This window comes from Suillus clintonianus (assembly GCF_016758775.1).
Source record: "Suillus clintonianus strain FC179 chromosome Unknown DEU56scaffold_145, whole genome shotgun sequence".
Lineage (NCBI taxonomy): Eukaryota > Fungi > Basidiomycota > Agaricomycetes > Boletales > Suillaceae > Suillus > Suillus clintonianus.
Window position 1 is genome coordinate 53,466 of NW_024539369.1, and position 21,584 is coordinate 75,049.

Genomic DNA, 21,584 nt, shown 5'->3' on the forward strand with positions numbered 1-21,584 from the left:
TTCACAGTACTGGCTGTCACGTCGTTTCGTGTCGCTTCGTTAACTCTTCAGAGCACGTCGAATTTGTGCAGTCATGAAACATGGCGTAGCCTTTCGAAAATTCTCGAGGACGTCCTCGCATCGGAACTTAATGTTACGGTAGGCAAGTCGGTTCATTTTGGTTGCTCTAGAGTTGAAAATGCCATAGGAATCTTGTGACTTCATTATTTGAACATGAGCAGATTAGAACAACATTAGCCAAGGCCAAAGATACCGCCAGGCTGGCAGAGAAGGCAAGACCATGTTGTTAATTCTTGCAGTCTGCTTACGCGTGAATAGATCATTACGCTGGGAAAGAAGAACAACGAGACATCATATCGCCAGGCCCAAGCATTTATTTTGAAACCTCCTGTGCTCCCTAAGCTCTTCACCACCTTCGCTGAGCGTTATGCAAACCGGCCAGGGGGCTACACTCGAATCCATAGGCTCGACAATCGAACCGGAGACAATGCACCTATTGCTCTCCTTGAGCTTGTCGACAACCCCCGAGACTTCAAGTTAGAGATGACTGCACGCGCAGTAGGGCGGGAACTCTTGAATGAGAAGCTTGTATGGGACTCACCCCGCGGTGTCGTCAATAGCGGTGTTCCACATGCGGAGACTGCTGTTGCAAAAGAGCTGAACTTGGGCGGATTTGATAGCAGTGGACTGCGGCCAACGACAAGGCGTAATCTTCAGAAAGTCATGAAATATCGAGGTCAAGAGGCATTAACAGATATAGGCACCAAGGCAACAGCTTACATCGTAAGATCCTAGTCGTTATCACTCTGTTCTTTACCCTGATTGCATGCGAACGCGCAGGAAACCATGTTGGCGAAGCCAATTGCCGAGAACAAAATGCAACTTCGAGCTGACTCTAAGGAGAAGGAGAAAGCTCGGAAACGAGGGAACCCCAACTTTGTGGGTCACTTCCCAGTTTTGCCAGCCCGTGCGGGTGTTGCAGCACCTGGAGAAACTCGGCCTGCTATGCGGCTTGTTCAAGGAGCACTCGGTCGGCCCGCTCGTTGGAGGGGTAGGCATGCACTGGCATGATATCATACTTCACGCATGTTTGATAGTAATCTTAGGTTCTAATTCATGCATAATGTTCGAGCTCGAGTCACGTATGACTCTTCAGCGTGCTTCAGATGATCTGGTGCGTGCTCATCATATGTGGCATAAATGTCGTGGTGTGCTATGATCTTCATACAACGGACATGTTGTGCACGATGCATAAGGTCGTACGTGGCGCATGGACCGCATCTGGTATCTGACCCTTCGCTTGCATGGCATCCTTTCCATGTCCTCCGCGTAGTTTGATGCCAGCGTCCCGCGCCCGTATTCACGCACCCATTGGTTCGCACACCAGGGGGCGGGCGTAATACGGGTGCGGGGTACTGGATGAAGGAATCAGCGGGATGCCGGAAAATGCATGACAAAGCCGAAAGGCAGAAACATGCAACCTGTCATACACATGTGGAAACGTAGGCAACCGCACGAACATGAACATTTGCATTTGAATGGCTGCACCAATGCTGCATCGTACATTTTTTCATGAATGATCACAACAACCTCCTTAGACTATGTAGCTACATATCACCTGCAAAAACCTTGCGTGACCTTTTTTTCCTTGATCAATCGATCAAATACTACGAGTTCAATACATTACACAATAAAGACATGATCTGAACAATATCAGACGTATTAATAGAAATGGATCCAACATGCAATGCCTGCCTCAATGCGCCCATTCATCGACTCGAGTAAGCTTCGGAGTTCCATCGGAAGGCGGCGAGGAGAACTGAGTTTCCACAAACACTTTCTCAACACCTCCTACACGCTTGTCAAAAGCAGCGTAGAGCTTTGACATGTCTTCCAATGGTACGCGATGAGAAATCATGCTAAAAACTAGGTCAAGTGAACTACGTGAAGGGCGGGACAAATGGACTCACAATTTGGGGTCAAACTTGCCCGTCATAATGTAGTCATGCAGAATTTCTCTCCAGTACTTGTGGACTGGCGCTTGACCGTTGCCGATAAATCTCACCCCTTTCTCCATGAGCGCACCGATGTTGAAGCCGTTGGTAAAACCAGAATATGCAGCAATAAGACCGCATCGACCCATCTTCCTCACTGACGCGATCATCTCGTTCGCGGTTTCGGGAACATCAGTCTCAAGCATGAGCATCTTCATCCCTTTATGAAGCCAGGTCTTCGGCTCGTGGAATGTACCTGAGAACTGTTTCAAAAAGGAAACTACATGCATCTGCGGCAAACTAACCACAGTCAAGCGCGACGTCGAGTCCTCCGGGGACCATTCCATGGATCTTCTGACTAACGTCCTTGACCTTGCTAAAATCGATCACTTCGCAACCCTGTTCCCTGGCACGCTCCAGACGTTCTGGGACTTGATCTATGGCAATGATGCGAGATGCGCCTTTTAATTTTGCCCAGCGAGCGCAGCATTGTCCGATGGGACCAAGACCCTGCTCGAAGTTAGGTTGGAAACTCGGCAAAGTAAATATACTAACCCATATTCCGACAGTGTCACCTTCCTGCACGCCTGTGTCTACGACGCAATGGTAACTTGTCGGGAGAACGTCAGAGAGATACAGGGCCTCTTCGTCCGAGACTTCATTTGGAACAGGAAGAAGGTTAACTTCGCCTAATGGAACCCGGACGTATTCTGCTTGGCCACCAGGGAAACCGCCGGTGAAATGGGAGTATCCAAAGAAGCCAGCGTCGCGTGTTCCATACATATAATTCTGCAAACTAAGAGAATATCAGTACATTAGTGTGAAGCAGGAGAAGGTTACAAACGTTGAATTATTGGTGTTATCACAAAAGGAAGAGAGTCCCTCTTTGCAATATCGACACTTTCCACATGCAATTTGGAAGGAGGCAACAACGCGTTGACCTATGGCGAGGTTTTTGACATTCGGTCCAATACGATCGACAACTCCCATAAACTGGCAATCATGGTGAGTAACTCGTCCTCGGAAAATATGCAACGCGGACCTCGTGGCCCAAAATATCGCCCTTTCGAAGGGTCAGGATCTCCCCATGGTACAGATGTAAATCTGATCCGCATATAGTTGTGCCAGTTACTTTCACGATCACGTCGTCCGGTTCTGTGATGTCGGGGATAGGTGCATCGATAACTCGAACATCTGTCGCGCCGAACCACGCGAGGGCTTTCATAGTTGAGCCATCTTCACGATGTTTATATTCCGGCTGAACGGCAGTAGGCAACTTCCCCAGTTGCTTTGCAGATATTCATTAACCAGCGTGCCAGACGGGCATCCACAGAGACATACCGACTGTGCTATGTTGGCGGCGGCTTGCATGTTGCGTTTGGAGGTTGAAGGACATGATGCATCTTGTCTGGGGATAATTTATACACAGTCCTTGGCCATGATGCAATGGATTTCATACTTATGACGCTGTCCCATGATCATTCTCACGTGACGCATTGGCCGAGCTCTGAGCACGTACTGCCCAGGGTGATTATCATGTCTGGCAAACATCCTGCATGTAACAGTCCACCTGGTCTGGCACCGGCGGATGCCTAGTCCGGCCGACATACCTACCGTTTTTATTTTAAGCCGCATCGAGGTACTCTCATGCACTGACTTGTACAAGGCATGAAATATAACATTCACATTTATGTCCCTGTCCAGATGATCGATGAAGTTCCACTAGCCGAAGTCAAACCGGAGCAGGTTAATTACCTCAATGTCATCAAACACGGTGTCGATTAGGACGGGAGCAATTAGGAAGGATGACAACAATAAACTCGTGATTGCTTATCATCCTACAGCATGAATTTCAATTGCAAGATGAGGTGTGTACCAGCAACAATAAAGAAATAAATTTACGTTACAAGATTACGTGCAAATGCTGATTGGTTGCAATGATGGTATCATATGAAGGCTTCTGCCCCTCAGGGTATAGTCTCTCTCTTCAAGAGGTCTCGCTTCACTAGATAGTACGAAGGTTAGACATAATGAATTACGGCGAATACGGGAATTACTTACAGCATCATTCCAAACATTGAACCGATAGTCCCGCCATACTCGGTCAACGGTGACGCCGCTAGCGGGCGAACCCGTAGACCCACGTAAAGCAGACCATGATGGTGGGCTGGCAGCAAATAGATGCGATATTTCGCAGTGAATGTCTCGCCAGCTCCGTGCACTACATACAAAAATATGTATGAGAAACGAGCGACGGGCTTGCCCTGCATACGCACCTCACGTTGGCAACCTTGGAATGTGATTTGAGAGCATATTTATACATGGAACCTGCTTCGAGGACCAGGGTGAGGCTTTCTCCAGGGTGTAGCAGAACAACTGCGCTAGTGTTACGGCCATAATCCCGCAGCAGCTGGATTGTTGCGCAGTCATGTGTATCGTTCGTGAAGTCGAGTAAGACTTCATATGGTTGTGAAATTGCAGGCATAGTTGTGATAGCGTCAGACACGGAAGGTTACGGGAGCTAGTGTCGATAAGTAGAGGTGGGGATTGGAGAAAGAAGAAAGGAGGAATAGCAATATTAACGACTTGAGGATGACACGCGAAGACACTTCACTCGGAGAAGTGTTGATGCGCTGGCCTCTTTTGTTTGCCTTACGGCACGCGCTATAGTCGTGCCAAACACACTGCGTTATTCGATGTCGGATTTGGACTGTTTCAAAAAATCAGGGCAACAAAACCGCGATGGTGAATGAAGGAGTGCAAGTTACGGTGATTTTATGTAGCTTGAGGCATTCTTGGGGCAAGGCAACGGTGACTCAAGAACAAATAAGTAGCCAGGCTTAGCCAGGCGTGTTGCCACGTTTTGCTTGTTTTATTGTCCTCGTGCGGAGGAACTGCGCTGGTATTGCGGCCTCCGATGCTTGCGAATACATAGAACACGCCAGTCCAGGATCGGAAGCAGGGGAAGACAGATCCATGCTTGAGTGGTGAGGCTTTGCGGACTGATTGATAGTTTTCCCTCCAAATGTCAAGCTGGTGATGATCTGCTGATCAACTTTGCTCACGCCTTTTTCAGTTATTTAAATATAATATAATATATATATAAATATTACTTTGTGACTCTGCTACGAGCCTACGACCTCGTTTTATGTCGACAAAAGGCCGCTCCAAAGGCCTCTCCTTGGTAGATATACCTTTCGACGTTCGCATCCTCATCTATGAAGCCATATTGGCTGACCATCAGTGTGTGAAACAAAATCGCCAACCCTCAAATACCCATATCCGTATCCTTCATACCTGCAGGCAGATCTTCTATGAAGCACGCGTAGTATTCCATAAGTATGTCTCCCTGCGAAACGATTGGGAGGTGGATCACTACCTCACTTATCTGGATTCCGAGCCACAAGCTGCCGCAAAAGTTCGTTGGGCTGATATTGCCAACGATGGACGTGTCTTGGAGAACACACTTGGCCACGTATGTAACATTCTGGTCCCGTGCCTTGAATAGGAGGTCGTTAAATTAGCTAACTCATCAAATCCCTAGGCTAGCCCAATCTCTCGGTTGTATCTTGTATTGGCGAAGTTCGTATCGCTGGAGAAATTACGAGTCTTCAATGTTCGTCACTATCATCCCCACACAACCTCAAGTAGGTGAGAACTCTATTGATATATATGCTTGGCGCCATAGCTAAATACAGTCCCACATCCAAGATATCAGTTGAACTTCGAGGGAGCCATGTTTCCCGGTCCAAAGGGTCACAAGCCACTCTTGCAAGCATACGAACTTCATCTAGATCCATCCACGAGGGCGAATCCTTTCCAAACCCTTCCTTCAAATCACATCCGTTCTCTGCGGTTATCAGGAGATTGTCGTTTCAAGAAAGCTCCTTTTCCTGCGCTGCGCCATCTCACCATTCGGGGTGTTACAAGCAATGCATTTGATCAGATACGCTTCAACACCAGTTTTCCTGACTGTCAACTTGATTCCTTCATCCACGCACAAGGTCATCGACTTGGTTTCGAAATCAGAAATGTCCATCTGGAATCCCTTCTGGCGGGCCCCGGGTCACGTCTTCGTAAACTTGTCCTATTGGGCAGCAGCCGGCTATCAAGTGCAACCATCGCTTCATGCCTCCGCAGTTTGCCCACGTTAGAGTACTTTGCTCTCTCACTGGTGACCGTAAACGAGCTGCGTGAAAACTTTATTCTGGCTCTGGGACCCTCACTCCAAGTGCTCAAGTTGCAAATAACTCACGCTTGGTATGCAGTGCCCCTATTCGAAGAAGAGCGAATTATTTGCGACGCGCTAGAGGAGAGAATTCTGCTTCGGCACTGGCCCCACACAGTGGTGCATGTCTCATTTCATAGTCAGCTGATGGCCGAGGATGGCCGACAAGACAGGTGGAAGAACATCGCCGCTGCGCAGCACTTATCACTAAAGATAGGACCCTGGGAAGATGAGGAGGAAACATAGTAACTTCAGGAGTGGCAGGGCAAGAGATTCTACATCAGGCCAAAGAGATAGCCGTAAAGATAGATGTCCGTGTAGACGAATGTATGTATCGCGATCGGTATACTACAAGTTTCAAATAAACGTTCATGGGGGAGGAATGTTACACACTCCATAAGAAGTCCACGAATCAATGATGGAATCAGAGAGTTTCCTTCCGCTACAGAAACGTGGTGGTATTGACCGTTCGTGGCGTAGGGCGACAGAAGGAACCTTAAGCTAGGAAAAAGGAATCAGCTTATAATTATAACGCTATTCGGGAGAACCAACAAACCCGCTCATTCAAGTCGGCACAATGGCGATTGTGATGAGCGACCGAGGAATCAATACACACCGGGGTGGGCCTGAGTGGTTGCAGGTTGCCCGAGAGAACCACCTGAGCCGTAATGGTTGTCAGCATATGGATTAGGCTGAGGGCTCTGAGATGCGCTCGAAGGGTGTGAAACGGCAGTTCGCGTCGACTGCTGCCGCTCAAATTGCGTCTGAGGTTGAGGGGGATAGGTGGGCGTAAGATAAGATTGACCATCGGCGTAAGTTTCTTTCTGTAATGGAGCGTTCATGGTTGATGCCGTACTTGCGTTTCGCATATGACCGCGGCCATCCTCGTACTCGGCAGACGCTCTGTAGTCCCAAGGATCACCACGATCAGACATCGGAATATTATCCGTCAGCGGCTTCGTGGTATCATTGAGAGCGTCGTACTTCTCGTAATCTCGCCTTTGTGCGCTCCCGTAAGATGAAACAATAAAGAGCATATATGCCTACAGGGAGATGATCAACTGTCTGCCGGATAACCAATTGATAAGTAAGTTACCTGCACAAGGGCAAAGAAGACCCAAGCACCGGCCATCAGCCCGACATCAATCCACGTGATGATGTCGCAGACAGTCTGACCCTCAGAAGTATTGCTACCATTGGATGCTGTAGGATAGAAATTCTTCTCGCAGTTGGACAAAGCAGTCGAGTGACGACTGCCTGAGATTATGACCCACGCCGCGGCAATTGCGAAAGCGACGATGGTGATGAGGGAGTGTAGAGTGGCATAGCGGCGAAAAAGGATGGGTTTCTCCTAACGACGCACATCTCAGCATTGGCAACTACAATGAAAGAACAAGCATACCTTATATACACCTATGAATCCAAGAACTTGGATTGCAGCGCCCACGTAGCATGCTATTGCAAGAAGCCACGGGGCGAATGACGGAGTTGCTGCTCCAACAACTACGCAGAGACGGGTCACACACTACAAGTTCAGAGCGGGGGTAACTCACTGGAAGGTGTTCCAACAGAAAGGGTGCCTATGATAATCCCAAGAGAGAATTGTTCGATCAGCGTGGTATATATGCCAGCCTTGACCAAGGGGATTGCACAACAGCAATACTCTCTAGCTTTCATTTTGGGCGGCCCGGGAATAAGATCAGTGAAATATGATCCTGAAGTCAAACGCTGTTGTTGGTAGAATCAATCTATCAGTGTTCTCTGACTGCTTTTGCACTTGTTAATCACCTTTGGTGGATGGTTGAGAGCAGAAGGGAAGCGAATTGCGTTGCCAAATGGTGCGCAGCTATGTCTGCGCTCATCGCCACCTCGTATAAAATGTTCCCACGCCATCCTGGTACCTTTGCTGAGGTCCTTCCTTCAACTCCTTCCCTCAGTTCTTGCTCGAATTCCCTTAACGTTAGCAATGGTTCGTGTATTCTCCATTTCCTTGCTCGCTATGTTGGCGGGTCTTGCATCCGCAAGCTCTCTTCCGGCACAAGAAGTTATAAATCAGCCGGTGCACGTCATGGAAGGCTGGTCCTATGAAGATTGTGGTGAGACCTGTTTGATATCTAGAGACGCATAACCATATGCTAAGTTTCTTCAGGCTCCTCATCAGACGCCATTCAGGTGAAATCAATCAGCCTCTCCCCGGATCCACCCAAGCCGGGTCAAGACCTGACCGTCACGGTTGTAGGGACTGCTCAACAACGAATCGAGGTTAGTTCCATTAACGTTACATATCGTAAAACGCTAAGTTTCTTTGCAGGATGGAGCCTATGCCGATGTCGTCGTGAAACTTGGACTCATCAAACTTCTCTCGAAGTCGTTTGACGTTTGTGAAGAAGCGTAAGTTGGTGTTTCGGCGTTATGCTGGATTTTGGTTGAAGTAAGACATAGACGCTCCGCAAACGCAAGCATCCAGTGTCCAATCGATGAGGGCGAGTATACTGTGGTCCAGACGGTTGCATTGCCGAAGGAGATCCCTCAGGGTGCGCGCAGTTTCACGTATATTATCGGCAAGTCAGTCACTGAATTTTTTGCAGCCAAATTCAGCGTCAGTGTGAGAGGTTACACTGTAGAAGATGAAGATATGCTATGCTTGGATCTCAAAGTTGATTTCATGAGGAACCCCTTCCCAAGATTCGGGTTTTAAATTGCAGTTACCTTCACCTCATAGCGATATCCTTTACATTTGGCTTGTACTATAATACGTTTTGACCTTTGGCTTCAAGTCTGCTATGCAACATTCTATTTTGGATTTGGAAGACCCTAAATTAAAATATGCAGTCACGTGACGAAATTGCTGAAGGATTTGACAGCTAAGATCAACGCGTTTTCATCCATTCTCGCTATCCGACATCATGCCAAAGAGCTCGAAAAAGAAGAAAGAGAAGGCGGCCGACTTCTCGGTGAGTTCTGCTCACGTCCTACTTTTTCTATTTGTTAATCGTCACAAACAGAAAGTTAAGTTGAAACTTGGTAAAGGCAAGCAGCTACCAAGCAATGTGGTGGATACTTCATTCAAAGCTCGTAGTGAGTATTAGATTTGATTGCAGTTGTTGGTTCGGGATGTATCTTATGGTTCAAGGCATTGCACTTCCCATGCAGAGTATTGCTATAGAGAAGGATACTACAATTCCTACCACCAGGAAGAAACAGTCATTTGATGACTTGGTTTCGCTCATGAAACACTATAATGCGAATACTCGAAAAGGTGTGTTATATCTTTCTGCAATACGAGAAGTCAGTTGAATTCGATAGATGCTATCTTGAGCGTTCGGGAGTTGTTTGAATTGTATCCTGACATTGTGGAATCCTCAATGACCACACTGCTGGGGGCTTGTGTCCGTGTGATTGGAGATGAGGTTTGTGCAGTAGCGCATTCATGGAAATTAAATTAATGCATACACAGGATGCAGGCGTTCGAAAGACACTGCTTTCATTTCTGAGCTGGTTGCTGCCTCTTGTTTCGAAGGTGATGTATTGTATGACTTGCTGTGATCGCCAAATGTTCAACCTGTCTGTGTGCAGGAGGATCTGATTCCTCATGTTCCACTGCTCATTCTCTTCACTACGTCCGCCCAGACCCATATCTTCCCTGAAATCAGGATTGATGCTGTGCGATTTTTGGACCTTTTTCTTGAATTAGTCCCAGAAAGCGTAGTCGATGGCTGGATACAAGGAAATCCTGGACATGGAAAACGAGTTCTAGAGGGATACTTGGGGATATTGAGTGCAGGGACCAAATACGGCGACACCGAAGGTAGGGGGTTACTTCAGAACGTTTTTCATACTCATATGTAATTTCTCAACCCACAAAGGTGCAGTACAGGCAACATCGACCGCTAGCGTAGTTCTCTCGCCGCAGGTATGACTAAACCATCACGCATGCAACACGATCAATACTGAATGTGCATTGCAGTCGAAGTTCGTCGTACTGAAGTCACTTTCGGCATTTCTCACTCATGCGGTATCGCGACAACTGCGACCGTCAAATGATGAAGCTTCTAACCTGGACCCAGCCGCAGTCCCATTACCAACGTGGTTCCTCGCTCCTTCTTTCCGCTCTGCTCGGTCGTTCATTGCTTACGAACGATTATTCCGATCCGAGTTGGTGGACTTTCAACCTCAGTTGGACGGTGAACACCCTCGGGATGACTTTATATGTATGCCAGGCTTCGTGACTGGCCCATTAGCCACAGCTTGGTCTTTAAATGACCTTTCCGGCTTATCACTGGCTCATACTGAATCATTGACTCACCTTAATAGTAATACTTCCTCCCTCATCGTGCGTCACCGATTGTCCTCATCGTGTATTCTTCCACCAACGCCACATGACCCATAGCACTTGGCTAGAACGCTCTACTCAACTTTACTTGGCTCGTATCTCGATTGCGCCCCCATTGTTTTTTCCCCCAGCGCGAATCCTCCTGAAGCACAGCTGAACCTTCTTACCGTGACAGCGCGAATCATGAGGACGCTGTATGGATCAATATTGCAAGACAGGTTCTCCTTGAACCTAGCCGAAGAGGAAATGCTTTGCGACGAACTAAGGACGTTGCTCGGCTATATGACAGGGTACTTTCCATTCAGGCCTGCTCATCGAGAAATGAAGGTAGTCGTTTGTCAATCTCGGACGAAGATTCCCCAGCTGAATTACAACTAGGTGGAACATGCATTCCAAGATCTGAATGTAATCTACTGCGAACTCACAGCGCTGCTGGTTCTCGTATCCTTCCGCCGACAATCAGGAGATATTTCGCGCAAAGTCCGCATTGAAACTTCTCGATCATGCGCTTCTTCTTCTCATGTCAAAAACGAGGGCAAGTTGACCTTACAGGCCGGCCTGGTCAGAACATACGTCATTCGTCTCTTGGTGGGAGAAGACAATTCTGGTGCGCATATTTCAAGGCCGCTAATGCCTACGATGTACATCGCACTGCTGCCCACGATCTGGGCACTCCTAAACCAGGGGAAGGAAAGCCAAGGGGAGGCTCACACAGACACCGTATTATCAGCGATGCTCGATCATGCCATTAGGACGAGATCGAACTCTGCTGTGAAGGCGCTCACTGTGGAATTTGTATCACGGATTCTTCTGGTAATTGATTTTCCCGAGTTTTTTATGAAATGGATTGATGACATCATTTGCAAGCTTGAAACAGAGAGAGACTATTGCGGACATTTCGATGTACGCAATACAGGAGAGCAAGAGAAATTCCAAGAATGGATTTTGCATCTCCCAAAGACTCTCTGGGAGATTGGTCATCAAAACCTGGCTGCTTCCGAGGTAACATTTTTTGTCAATTTTATTACTATTTTAACGGAGTTCGCTCTAGACAATTATCAGATCGTTGTTACGTCTTCTCCAGCGTGGCTCCATCATGATTAAGCATGAGGTGCGTCCTTGATCGGAACGACGGCCAATTCACCAACATATGATGTCATTTATAGCAAATCATCGGATTGCAATCCCGTCTTGCACCCTTTTTCTCCATCACCCATCCTCTTCGCGGTCGGCTTCCTGGCCCGTTCACCAAAATACCTACTTCTTCACCGCTTATCCGAAGGTTAGCAGTGGACCTTGTACTTACGATTCTCTCACTCGCAGCGAGATCGGAGGGAGAGGAGAGAGAGAATCTTATCAGCGCGGTGGGTACCGCAGTATCAGGCACCCTCGAGGAACCCTATTGGCAGCAACTTGTGAGAGCAACAGGGCTGTCGTGAGATCCTGCGACGGCCACTTGTGGCTATATTTGCATTCGGCTTACTGTGCTTTTTTTTTTTTACATCAAACTGCTTGCCTGCCTGCGCTGCAAAGCATGACATCGTTTGAGGGCCGCGGGGATAATGCGTCATTCCGCTGGCCATCATTCGGCATTTTTCCAGCGTTTTTTTGAGGGAGGCTGTCAGTTGTCACAGCCTTCAGCCCTGACTACCCCAAAGGATTTATCGCATTACCTACGCAGCTATGCTCACGTGGTAATTACAACGCTTGCACAACGGCAGCGATGCGGAGATGAAACAATCACAGCTTGATTCCTTGATTCTAGGACCGAGGGCAGAAGTATCGGGCATGAATTTGGCATGAATGAGTTATCCATCTGACTCGGAGCGCCGAAATTTTACGCTGTGCGGATGCGAAAATTGATACAAGATTGATTTCCGATGTCATGTGATAAGATGGCCGTTACTCGCAACCAACAAGATATACACGATACAATATCAGGCGGCATCTATATTCCACTTTGCATTATACACTGCACAATAATAAGGTTTATACCAAAGCTCAGCATCAAGATGAAAAGCGCTGCAAAACCCATCGACCCATCAACTAGGTATATAGGAATCATCCGGTGATCGTAAGTACGTAGCACACGTGAATATGTGGGTAAATGGGAATGAGCGAAACCAACAGCAATCCCAAGCTCCCTGCTAGCAGAGAGGCGTCTGGCGCGAAAGCTGTCGGAAAGGATATATATACCTTGAGGTATTAACCGCAAGAATAAAGAATAAAAACAAGGAAGCTTTATATCCATTCGTCGCGAAAGCGTAGCGAGAAGGAGGTGATTAGGACCAAGCCCAAGTGATGTCGATGCGTCCCAACGATTCGTCAGCGAGTTGGGTGAATGCAGAGGGTGAAAAGTCCAGGTCTTGAAGTGCACAGCCCGTGCATCGGTCTGTGATCGTCACCTGGACACTCTTGCCGCCATCTGAAACTCTGATAAATACATCATCATCATCAAGAAAAGATAGAGGGACTGACAGTGAGCCGTGACTTGCTTGTTGCAGACAGGGTTGGTGTTGGGGTTCACACCATCGTAGCCACTTGACAATAAGATTAGAATGCGGGAAGCTACGAACAGAGTATAGCACTTACGGGTAGGCGTCGAACAACAAGTGCGAGACGGCAGCAATATATTGACTGTCGTTGTTTGTGATGCCACATGCTCCAAGACCAGTCGCGTAGAATGTACCTGGAATGAAAAAAATAAGCCGTGAACCGAGCAATGATTTTAATAAAAATTACCCTGTCCGCTCTGAGTGCCGCTCAGGAAGCCGTTCGACGAACCACTACTGGATGTGGAAGTCGTAGCAGGAGCACTGGTGGTAGTTGGGGTAGGAGTGGGTGTAGGAGTTGGGGATGTGGTGGGAGCTTGGTAGACCGACGTGGAAGTGGACGAGGAATGGGAAGAGGTCGGGGAGGTGGTAGGAATAACGGGCGAGGGAGCAACGTTAACCGGTGCACTTGTTGCAGCAACGGAAGTAGAGGTCGAGGTCGAGGTGGATGATACAGTGGAGTTACCAGATGGTTTAGGTACGCAACGTTTGTTCAGAGAACGTTTACGGGGAGTCGGGGGAACATCGACTGGACTGGTAGCTGCCTGTACGGCTACGTGAGCAACGCCGCGACGGTGATTGAAAACGTTGTTGGAGATGTGAGGGGATGTGAGGGCAGTTGCTGAGAGGACGAGCGAAAAGAGAGCGATGCACTTCGTGATGGGGGCCATTGTAAAATGAACGGGGAGGAGAAGGCTCTTGCTGGGTTCGACTGAAAGGATCGACAGTGACTTTATAGTAGTAAAGCTTTTTTAACAAGAAAGCGAGCCGACGACCGGAGTAGGGAAAGAACGAGAAAGAACCAACAAGCAAGACAAACACCAAGAGAATGAAATGGTAAGAAAACACCGTTAACGGACACTCTTTTTCAGTTATATCCCCACAAAGTTTATTAGGTAATCACATCACCCTAAAGGCTATGTAAATTCCGTGGATTCCTGCAACCACGTTTAGGGTACATGATTCCGTTAACCTGCCGCAAGCAGCCTCCAGCAGCTCTTCCTCCACCGTGCCCTCGACCGGAAAATTTCTTGCCTCCCTTTACCCAGATTAAATTGACCCATCGCGATGACTGCGGTTCAAAATTTGACATCCTTGACCACCCTATTTTTGTCAGGAACCAACAATGGTAATATCCTGTTTTATTGTTTGGTCACCATCTGAGTAACCTTTGTTCATCCCATCTTGTATATTAGCCCCTGTATAGTACAAGGCAACTCATACACCGGAGCTAGCTTTGGCTGCATACATCTTCACTAATCCCGTACCTGCAATGCTCTCAAGGCTCTTCGCGTAAGCATCCACCTGCCCTAGTAAGAGCATGCTCTCAAGCCGGCTCGGCTCAGGCGGGATCCTAAACAACCTGCTTACATCCTCTTCGGGGAGCGCATTCAATCCCTGCGCCACCCGCCGCCCATTCTCCTCTTTCCGTTTCGCAACATACGTCTCCGCACGAAGCTTCTCCCGTGCGATTTGCCTCGACAAATACGCGACATTGCCTTCTTCTGTCCGGTAATTGTCGATCGCTTCGGCGACTTGCTCCAGATTCTTCGTGAGGCCCACATTGCCTATATCAAGCACTGAATAAGACGGAGGTAACGCTGACGTGGTCGCCACCCCAGGATGAGAACCCGAAAACGTTGGCATCGATGGAGTCTCAAGCGTGTTCAAATACGAGCTCAGAAGCGCGTTTGTCCTAACTCTTAGCGGGATCTCCTCAAGTATCGAAGCAAAAGTTAATCGATGGCTAATCAACCTATGTATCGCACTAAGTTAAATCGATCGAGGAGCATCAACAAAACGAGAAAGCATACCCGGCAGCACTAAAATTAGCTCTTCTGTAGGCATCCATAAATGCAGCAGTCAGCTTGAATGCACGGAATGACGCATTTCCTCGTGCTGTCTGCGAGATGTCTAAACCTTGTTGTTAGCATGTGGCCACGGCATGTCGCGCCACGTGAAATTACCATGAACAATAACAACACCGCCGTGTCTAAGCCTATCTTGGTGGATTGCTTGTGTATCTATCAGTGTTTGATTGAAAAAAGCGCCAAGCGAGGTTGCTTGGTAAAACCCAACGACATTGTCGTCTCCTTGAACCTCTTTCAAGGACCGCAGCATGGATGACTGGTAGCGGGCTACCATCAGCAACGTTTTGTCAGCGCATGTCATCCGTGGAGATAACAACGGATGGGACCCACCAATAGATTTCGTGGCCTTTTCGTCGTCGTCGTTCGTGTGATTCGGTAATGCAAACGAGTTGGACACCTCGAGGATGCCATCGAGATCAAGACCTAAGAGAAGTCCATGGGCGGTTGTCGAGAATGCCTCACGACTGTGTTTCAAAATTTTGGTAATAACCTGCGATACAATTGTCAGTTTAACATAAATAGAAGTACAATGCGGAACTTTTGAAAAGTAGAGCCGTTCATAGGCAAACAATAGGCCATAAAGAATATAGACGATCCATCAAATTACGCACTATACCATCAAGCTGGACGCATGTAAGAGGTATTTCAGCCTCGATGTCGATCGCCTTTGACATGGATGCAGGGATGGCTTCATATGTTGGCGCTGCAGGTGTTGGTGCAGCCTGGGGAGCGGGAAGTGATGCAGCCAGGGCTGCGGCCATCGATGGAGCGGCCATTTTTGTTTCCTATGTAAACGATTCTGGTGGTCACCGTGATGCAACTTTAGTCCTGCTTCAACAAACAGCAAGATTTCGACGGCAGCCGAAAAATGTGGTGCATTTCTTTACATAAGCAGGGGTAATGAATTGTTCCGCGCAGGTTCCGCGGCAAACGGCCATTACACCATTACTTAGTACCACTGACGCACCACCAACTGACCACAACTTGATGTCCGTCTTTGGGATGTCTCGCTCAGCGCGAATTAAGCTGTTGCTTGTCATCGACGTGATATTTTTCTTCATTGAGCTCATCGCAGGTGAGTTAATATTCCGTAGTCTTACACTAGGATCCACCTAAGACAGACACTCCCAGGTTATGCTGTTGGTTCACTTGCTCTAGTCGCCGACAGTTTTCACATGCTGAAGTCGGTTCAACTTTAACTTACGCTGCAAGTAGCTAAAATCCCTCAACAGCGATGTGATAAGCCTTGTAGTTGCTCTCTACGCCATCAAGGTAAGACGCTAATCGGCTCAGGTCTTAGAGAAATCCCTTACCTTTCTTTTTTGCCTTTTAGTTGTCACAAAAAACTGCCAACGATTCTAGATATTCGTATGGGTGGCACAGAGCTGAAATCCTCGCTGCCCTTGTGAATGGGGTATTTCTCCTTGCGCTCTGCTTCTCTATCACTATGGAAGCTTTGGAGCGCTTCTTTACTACTCCAGGTGAACTGACATCTATGTACTCGGGGGATTTTTTCTCACCGTTCGCTCCTGCAGAAATTTCAAATCCTCGTCTCATTGTGATAGTAGGATCTTTCGGTCTGGCGTCTAATATTGTTGGTCTCTTCCTCTTCCATGGTTAGTTTTAATGTCGTCACTATGCGTACCGCTGCTCAAACATGACCACAATATTTCTAGAACATGGTCATTCACATGGTCACGACCATAAGACCTCTGCGCCCGCATCCCGTACTCCGAGCATCACTAATTCAGAACGAGCTGTAGACGATGACATCACTTCCCCGGGAAAAACATCTGCGTGGCCTAGTAGCCGTGAGCGCTCTGGCTCGTTGTATGGACACCCAATTGCGACGCGTGCGTCCGTTGTGCAAGCTGCTCAGGACATTGCATCATCCGGAGGCCAATCTCCTTCGCATGCGAGGCGAGCAAGCTCCTCCAGCCACGTGATCGATGAGCGCCTCCCACTACTCGGAGCCGAAATAACCGAGGTGTCGACTTCAACAGCCCACCATCATGCGCATGGCTCCATGAATATGCGCGCCCTGGTCCTACATGTGTTAGGTGATGCCCTAGGGAATGTCGGAGTCATCGCTACCGGCTTGGTCATCTGGCTCACGAATTGGCAATTCAAGTTTTACTTCGATCCTGTTATCAGTCTTGTGATCACGGTCATTATCTTTTCGTCTGCTTTGCCATTGGGTATGTGTGTTTTCTTATCTGTATCTTTGTCATCAACTAACCTATCCCAGTCCGGAGCGCGTCTTTCATTCTCCTCCAGGGCGTGCCACCCACTATATCCCTAGACGAAGTTCGGACATCCATTCTGAATGTAGATGGGGTGCTTTCCGTGCATGAATTGCACGTGTGGCAACTATCGGAATCCAAGATCGTCGCATCGGTACACGTGATGGCGTCACGAAACCACGACTTCATGCCTGTTGCAGCAGAAATCAGGAAAACTCTTCATCATCACGGCATCCATTCTAGTACCATTCAACCAGAATATCATACCCGCCACATGTTTCCGGAAGAGAACCTGAAGGTGCGTGTCCTGCCTCGATTGCATGCATCTCCATTTGGCTGATCAGTCTCAAGACATCTGCAGACTCGTCGTGTTTGATACTATGCCCAGCGGATCAAAACTGTGATCCGGCCGAAAACGCTTGCTGCCGTGAGTTCTCCGTCTATTTTTCATTCCATTGCTTTGACTCACATGTCGTGTTACCAGCCCCGCCCGCACCAGGCGTTTAACTTTACTTTATGGGTCAATAGTAGGTACTTACGTGTTTCGAACCCTCGTACATGCCCTCATATCACACGCCTTTGCAGTGCGCGATAATTTGTTCTGGGCGAGTGATATATGGCAGTGGAAATCAGACGGCGAGGCGTAAATAGATTTTCGCGAGATAGATAGATGGTCATGAACTTTGTCTACATAACAAATGCAGGGAAGTTTGTGACGAAGGCAGTGGATGATCCCAGACGCTGCAAAATGGTTGCACTCGTAGGTGAACTCTTCTTCTGCGCTCGGAGGTCAGCTGCGAGTCGCCTCGCGACGGAGGCACTTGGTTGACCGAGCACAAAGCGCTGCTCTTCGCACACTGTTTGCACCGCCCATTCGATGTGTAACGCGGCGGTGAGGGCGGATGAAATGATTGTCACCAGCAGCTGTGTATTCAGACCCTGCTCTGTTGCCTGCTGTTGGTCTATGGCCGCAATAAGGCAAGGGAGAACGTTGTACATAAATATCGGAAGGAGGGGTGGCGCCGATGATAGCTGACGCGGAACGGCTAAAACGAATGTTGCGAGGCGCTTGCACGTTTCCATTTCCCCAAGGCTGGAAGCATCACTGAGCTCTGACCAGAGTAGACCAAGGAATTTAGAGGGTGAAGTGGCGGAGAGACAGCGTGTAACGTCGATGCGAGGAGCCTTGTGGCGCCGAGCTAACGCGAGTGCCTCGTGGATCTCTTGTTTTGGGAAGTCCATCCATCTGGTGGCAGGGCTGATCTGATGATCCTCCAACGCTTTGCAAGATGCTGTGTCAGATGATCAATCCAGCTGGTAGGAGGAAAAGAGTAATTCCAACTTGTTACTCACGGTCTTTGTTGACTCCGAGGGTTTGGAAGCACGTGGCTCGTATAACGCTGATATCCAGAATTGGATTCACGGAAAATGCTTGGATCCGTCTACTAGATAATAGCCTGAGACAACTCGGACTACAAAGACGGCGGACGACGAGGGGACAGCAGGAAGAGCATAGAATAGTTTGTAAGATTGCGAGGTGAAAGGGAGCTACAAGCCTGCGACGAAAACGTGTCGGTGATGATTTTCTTTGAGGTTGGTGTTAGACTCACGCTCTGTGCCCAATTTCAAACAACATGGCATGGATCACGCCAACGAGTGTCCACCGGAGCAACGGTCCAAGGAAGTATGACATACCGGTCTGCAGCGTGTCGTTGTCGATTCGATTTTCCTGGCGAGCCAGGGCAGCCTGCGAGAATAGCGTGGCGGAGATTTGCAGGAGAATTTGGGGTTTCGTTGTGCTACGTCCGACATGAGACACAGTTTCCATCGTAAGGGCGGAAACACATTACCGGAGTAAGGCGTCGTCGATCCCTTCGCTATTGATATCAAAAATTGCCTTGAACCAAGTGGCAAATGCGGATTTGTGTTCTGGGCTTAACTCATCCACCTGATAAACCCTCGAAGTGCATCGGAGAAGTTCTGTGCGGTACATCTTTCCGTCTTTCATGATGGGCGATGAGATCTTGACAATCATATGTCAAGGAACAATCGCATTCCGATGACAAAAACATACCCGGAATTTCGCCAAGACCATCTCTGCAAATAGAACTATATCACCCAAATGGCTCACTGCAGTCTGTGGATCACCTATGACTCGTTGTCAGCACTAATATCGTAAGCTTCGGTGGCGAACATACCAACTGTTTCGCAATCATACTCAGATATTATCTCCAGTGCATCGCAGATCAAGTATGAGATCTTGAGATGCAGTGATAAGATATCCAAGGCGAAGTCATGGTGGTACAGTGTCCGCGTTAGGTGACTCAAGTGCTCAAGATCCAGGGACGTAGAATGTGACGTAAATCGCTGAAAATGTGCCTGATTAACATATGGGATTAATCATGAATGGTCCAGCAGGTACTTTCTGAACAACGGTAGCAAAACAGTGGTGGCTGCCAGGTTCTTGGCGAATTTTCTCCAGCAGTGATAAAGTGTCATCTGGACTTGAATCTAAAGTGAGTTTTGAGTCCAGATAAGTCTGCAGGCCTCGTCATCATCAGCAAGGAAAGCATGGTGTGATGACTTTACTTCTATGGAACAGCCATGTTCAAAGGCCTCTGTCTGCAAACGTGTTGTGGGGTCGTTTACCATCATGGGGTCCATTGAGACCGCGAATGCATACTCGATAATCCCAACGGCTAGAAGTTGTTGAATGAATTCGCGAAGAAGCGATCTCTGCCTTCATAATGAGATGTTAACGTGAAGGTCGCGGAACAACGATCAAACCTACAATGTGTTGTTGTCCTGACTAGAATCGTGTCCCTTGCCTTGTCGGGCTACAGCATCACATTGCGCCAATAAATCAGACCGTTGAGACAATGATGACAGTGCAACATGCATTGCGGCTCGCTGATAGGGTCGTGATCATGCTAAGCCTTCCTGACTTTCAAGAAAGATCTTGCATACCCAATCTGCCTCCGTTGTTCCATGAGCTTTGAGACTTTTTTCGAGGGCAAATAAAAGCCGCGGAAGCTATAGATCATGAGTCGGTGGTAAGCTGAACTGATACTCGTAGTGGCTTGCGTTAAAGCTTACACGACCAACCACAAATGCTCTCCATAGAGAAAAGGAAGATTCATGATCATCCTTAGCAGAGCTTTGAGCGACGCAAGTCAGAGCAGCCACAAGTAGCTGTGTACAAAAGACATTGGGTGCCCATGACGTCCACCGCAATGTACCTGTCATGACTGCAACAGCCTCTAAGTCACTTCCCGCTCCAAAATCACTGGTTCGACATGCCATCTGTAAAACATTAGTGGTGATTGGGACATAGCTGTGAAACACGTACAAGGCTTTGCAGCAACAGACCGCAGGTGATGGTGTCAGTTTCAACATTGGCGCCGAGTACGTCGTTTTTCCCCATAGTCAGCTGCATAGTGTGTAACATTTGTGCATCTCGGACGGCTTTCGCGTCGTCTCCCATAAGCAAACTCAAAGATAACACGAAGCCCTCGAGTACCTGCCGGAGTTCTGGCGAAAGGCGCAATGAGTGCAGCACATCGTTCGCATCCCCGAGATAAATCATAGCTTGAGCGGCTGTTACCTGCGACATGTCAGTGACACAAGACAGTAGCAGGATCGCGAGTTCAGAAGCTGATAAAACAAGATGGTGGAAGTTAGAAGGGGGAAGAGAGTGGGCAATCCGCAAAAGAGCCAGCGCATCTTGTACTTTGGAAAGCACAGAAACCTGGGAGTCTGCCAAGGGGATAATGGATTCTGTGGGTGATAATCCGGATGTGTAATGTGCATTAAGAGCCAAACGGCAAAGCATATCCAGAGTGGTCCCGTTCTGAAGTTCTGGGTCCCGAGCAGCGCGTATAAATGTAGAGACGAAGACCGCGTTCGAAAGTAATTTGTCACTCAGGGCAAGCTGAAGGTATTCGCGAAGAGTAGGGTCTGCAGGGTACAAGCGATAAAGTTCAAGGATAGTGTCTGTTCGAAACACGTATTCAATCCAAAGTCTAGATCCTGAGTACGCAGGCCACATACTGCTAATAACGGCGCTAACGTCGACACCGACATCATGTTGCTGTACAAGCAGTTTGCATAATCCTAGCCACTGAGAAGCTCCAGTACATCATTATAGCATGTACCATGATTGAAACTACCCACCTGTTGCGGAGTTACCCCGCGTTGATACGAATTCCTTGTCAACTCAGCGAAGGACATATTACGACTGTTGCCACCTTGTCTGCTTGGTTTATGTTAATGTTTCGCGACGTGTTCGCGGCCGTCAACAATACTGCGTCAGTGTAGAAATCAACTTGAAGCAGCGGAAGTGTGGCTCGCAGACAAACAGTAG

The 21,584-nt window shown here is 48.2% G+C and overlaps 11 protein-coding genes across 11 annotated transcripts; 5 read left to right on the top strand and 6 right to left on the bottom strand.

Annotated features, from left to right (window-relative positions):
* On the top strand, positions 1-1,276 carry DEU56DRAFT_837934 (ribosomal protein L17). The gene is made up of 4 exons (XM_041354867.1): positions 1-138; positions 188-272; positions 319-783; positions 841-1,276. The coding sequence occupies exons 1-4, from the start codon at positions 74-76 to the stop codon at positions 1,069-1,071; spliced, it is 846 nt and encodes a 281-aa protein (XP_041202204.1). The 5' UTR covers positions 1-73; the 3' UTR covers positions 1,072-1,276.
* Positions 1,277-1,288: 12 nt separating this feature from the next.
* Positions 1,289-3,461, bottom strand: DEU56DRAFT_837936 (chaperonin 10-like protein). Its single transcript, XM_041354868.1, has 7 exons — positions 3,336-3,461; positions 3,037-3,282; positions 2,839-2,987; positions 2,550-2,790; positions 2,300-2,504; positions 1,971-2,250; positions 1,289-1,919 (listed from the first exon to the last, which is right to left on the bottom strand). Exons 1-7 carry the CDS (start codon positions 3,363-3,365, stop codon positions 1,757-1,759), a joined length of 1,314 nt encoding a protein of 437 aa, XP_041202205.1. The 5' UTR covers positions 3,366-3,461; the 3' UTR covers positions 1,289-1,756.
* Positions 3,462-3,919: 458 nt separating this feature from the next.
* Positions 3,920-4,624, bottom strand: DEU56DRAFT_141963 (uncharacterized protein). Its single transcript, XM_041344747.1, has 3 exons — positions 4,271-4,624; positions 4,056-4,215; positions 3,920-3,999 (listed from the first exon to the last, which is right to left on the bottom strand). Exons 1-3 carry the CDS (start codon positions 4,477-4,479, stop codon positions 3,997-3,999), a joined length of 372 nt encoding a protein of 123 aa, XP_041202206.1. The 5' UTR covers positions 4,480-4,624; the 3' UTR covers positions 3,920-3,996.
* Positions 4,625-5,142: 518 nt separating this feature from the next.
* DEU56DRAFT_895429 (uncharacterized protein) lies at positions 5,143-6,468 on the top strand (the record flags this gene model as incomplete). Its single annotated transcript, XM_041356386.1, has 3 exons — positions 5,143-5,484; positions 5,539-5,645; positions 5,706-6,468. 3 exons carry the CDS (start codon positions 5,143-5,145, stop codon positions 6,466-6,468), a joined length of 1,212 nt encoding a protein of 403 aa, XP_041202207.1.
* DEU56DRAFT_837949 (uncharacterized protein) lies at positions 6,450-8,049 on the bottom strand. Its single transcript, XM_041354869.1, has 5 exons — positions 7,776-8,049; positions 7,625-7,725; positions 7,319-7,573; positions 6,779-7,265; positions 6,450-6,723 (listed from the first exon to the last, which is right to left on the bottom strand). The coding sequence occupies exons 1-4, from the start codon at positions 7,897-7,899 to the stop codon at positions 6,828-6,830; spliced, it is 918 nt and encodes a 305-aa protein (XP_041202208.1). The 5' UTR covers positions 7,900-8,049; the 3' UTR covers positions 6,450-6,723; positions 6,779-6,827.
* A 74-nt stretch (positions 8,050-8,123) lies between these two features.
* On the top strand, positions 8,124-9,068 carry DEU56DRAFT_837957 (ML domain-containing protein). Its single transcript, XM_041354870.1, has 5 exons — positions 8,124-8,318; positions 8,372-8,484; positions 8,534-8,613; positions 8,665-8,756; positions 8,811-9,068. The coding sequence occupies exons 1-5, from the start codon at positions 8,189-8,191 to the stop codon at positions 8,918-8,920; spliced, it is 525 nt and encodes a 174-aa protein (XP_041202209.1). The 5' UTR covers positions 8,124-8,188; the 3' UTR covers positions 8,921-9,068.
* A 22-nt stretch (positions 9,069-9,090) lies between these two features.
* DEU56DRAFT_142193 (uncharacterized protein) lies at positions 9,091-12,249 on the top strand. The gene is made up of 13 exons (XM_041344750.1): positions 9,091-9,176; positions 9,228-9,300; positions 9,356-9,481; positions 9,529-9,632; positions 9,680-9,742; positions 9,799-10,030; positions 10,089-10,135; positions 10,190-10,555; positions 10,613-10,882; positions 10,934-11,368; positions 11,423-11,557; positions 11,607-11,666; positions 11,722-12,249. Exons 1-13 carry the CDS (start codon positions 9,129-9,131, stop codon positions 11,992-11,994), a joined length of 2,232 nt encoding a protein of 743 aa, XP_041202210.1. The 5' UTR covers positions 9,091-9,128; the 3' UTR covers positions 11,995-12,249.
* Positions 12,250-12,732: 483 nt separating this feature from the next.
* DEU56DRAFT_142150 (RlpA-like double-psi beta-barrel-protein domain-containing protein-containing protein) lies at positions 12,733-14,051 on the bottom strand. The gene is made up of 4 exons (XM_041344748.1): positions 13,298-14,051; positions 13,148-13,244; positions 13,034-13,095; positions 12,733-12,980 (listed from the first exon to the last, which is right to left on the bottom strand). The coding sequence occupies exons 1-4, from the start codon at positions 13,776-13,778 to the stop codon at positions 12,838-12,840; spliced, it is 783 nt and encodes a 260-aa protein (XP_041202211.1). The 5' UTR covers positions 13,779-14,051; the 3' UTR covers positions 12,733-12,837.
* On the bottom strand, positions 13,882-15,839 carry DEU56DRAFT_837964 (translation initiation factor 3 subunit 3). Its single transcript, XM_041354871.1, has 6 exons — positions 15,590-15,839; positions 15,309-15,468; positions 15,075-15,245; positions 14,922-15,021; positions 14,304-14,863; positions 13,882-14,236 (listed from the first exon to the last, which is right to left on the bottom strand). Exons 1-5 carry the CDS (start codon positions 15,752-15,754, stop codon positions 14,326-14,328), a joined length of 1,134 nt encoding a protein of 377 aa, XP_041202212.1. The 5' UTR covers positions 15,755-15,839; the 3' UTR covers positions 13,882-14,236; positions 14,304-14,325.
* Positions 15,832-17,946, top strand: DEU56DRAFT_837972 (cation efflux protein). Its single transcript, XM_041354872.1, has 10 exons — positions 15,832-16,053; positions 16,110-16,161; positions 16,211-16,250; positions 16,312-16,459; positions 16,514-16,594; positions 16,655-17,176; positions 17,227-17,519; positions 17,573-17,648; positions 17,706-17,748; positions 17,807-17,946. The coding sequence occupies exons 1-9, from the start codon at positions 15,879-15,881 to the stop codon at positions 17,726-17,728; spliced, it is 1,410 nt and encodes a 469-aa protein (XP_041202213.1). The 5' UTR covers positions 15,832-15,878; the 3' UTR covers positions 17,729-17,748; positions 17,807-17,946.
* DEU56DRAFT_142166 (mediator complex subunit Med5-domain-containing protein) lies at positions 17,657-21,582 on the bottom strand. The gene is made up of 14 exons (XM_041344749.1): positions 21,395-21,582; positions 21,272-21,341; positions 20,571-21,214; positions 20,318-20,524; positions 20,189-20,254; positions 20,013-20,131; positions 19,811-19,961; positions 19,644-19,760; positions 19,420-19,588; positions 19,296-19,369; positions 19,072-19,244; positions 18,832-19,020; positions 18,575-18,777; positions 17,657-18,513 (listed from the first exon to the last, which is right to left on the bottom strand). Exons 1-14 carry the CDS (start codon positions 21,449-21,451, stop codon positions 17,909-17,911), a joined length of 2,844 nt encoding a protein of 947 aa, XP_041202214.1. The 5' UTR covers positions 21,452-21,582; the 3' UTR covers positions 17,657-17,908.
* Between the last annotated feature and the right edge of the window lie 2 nt (positions 21,583-21,584).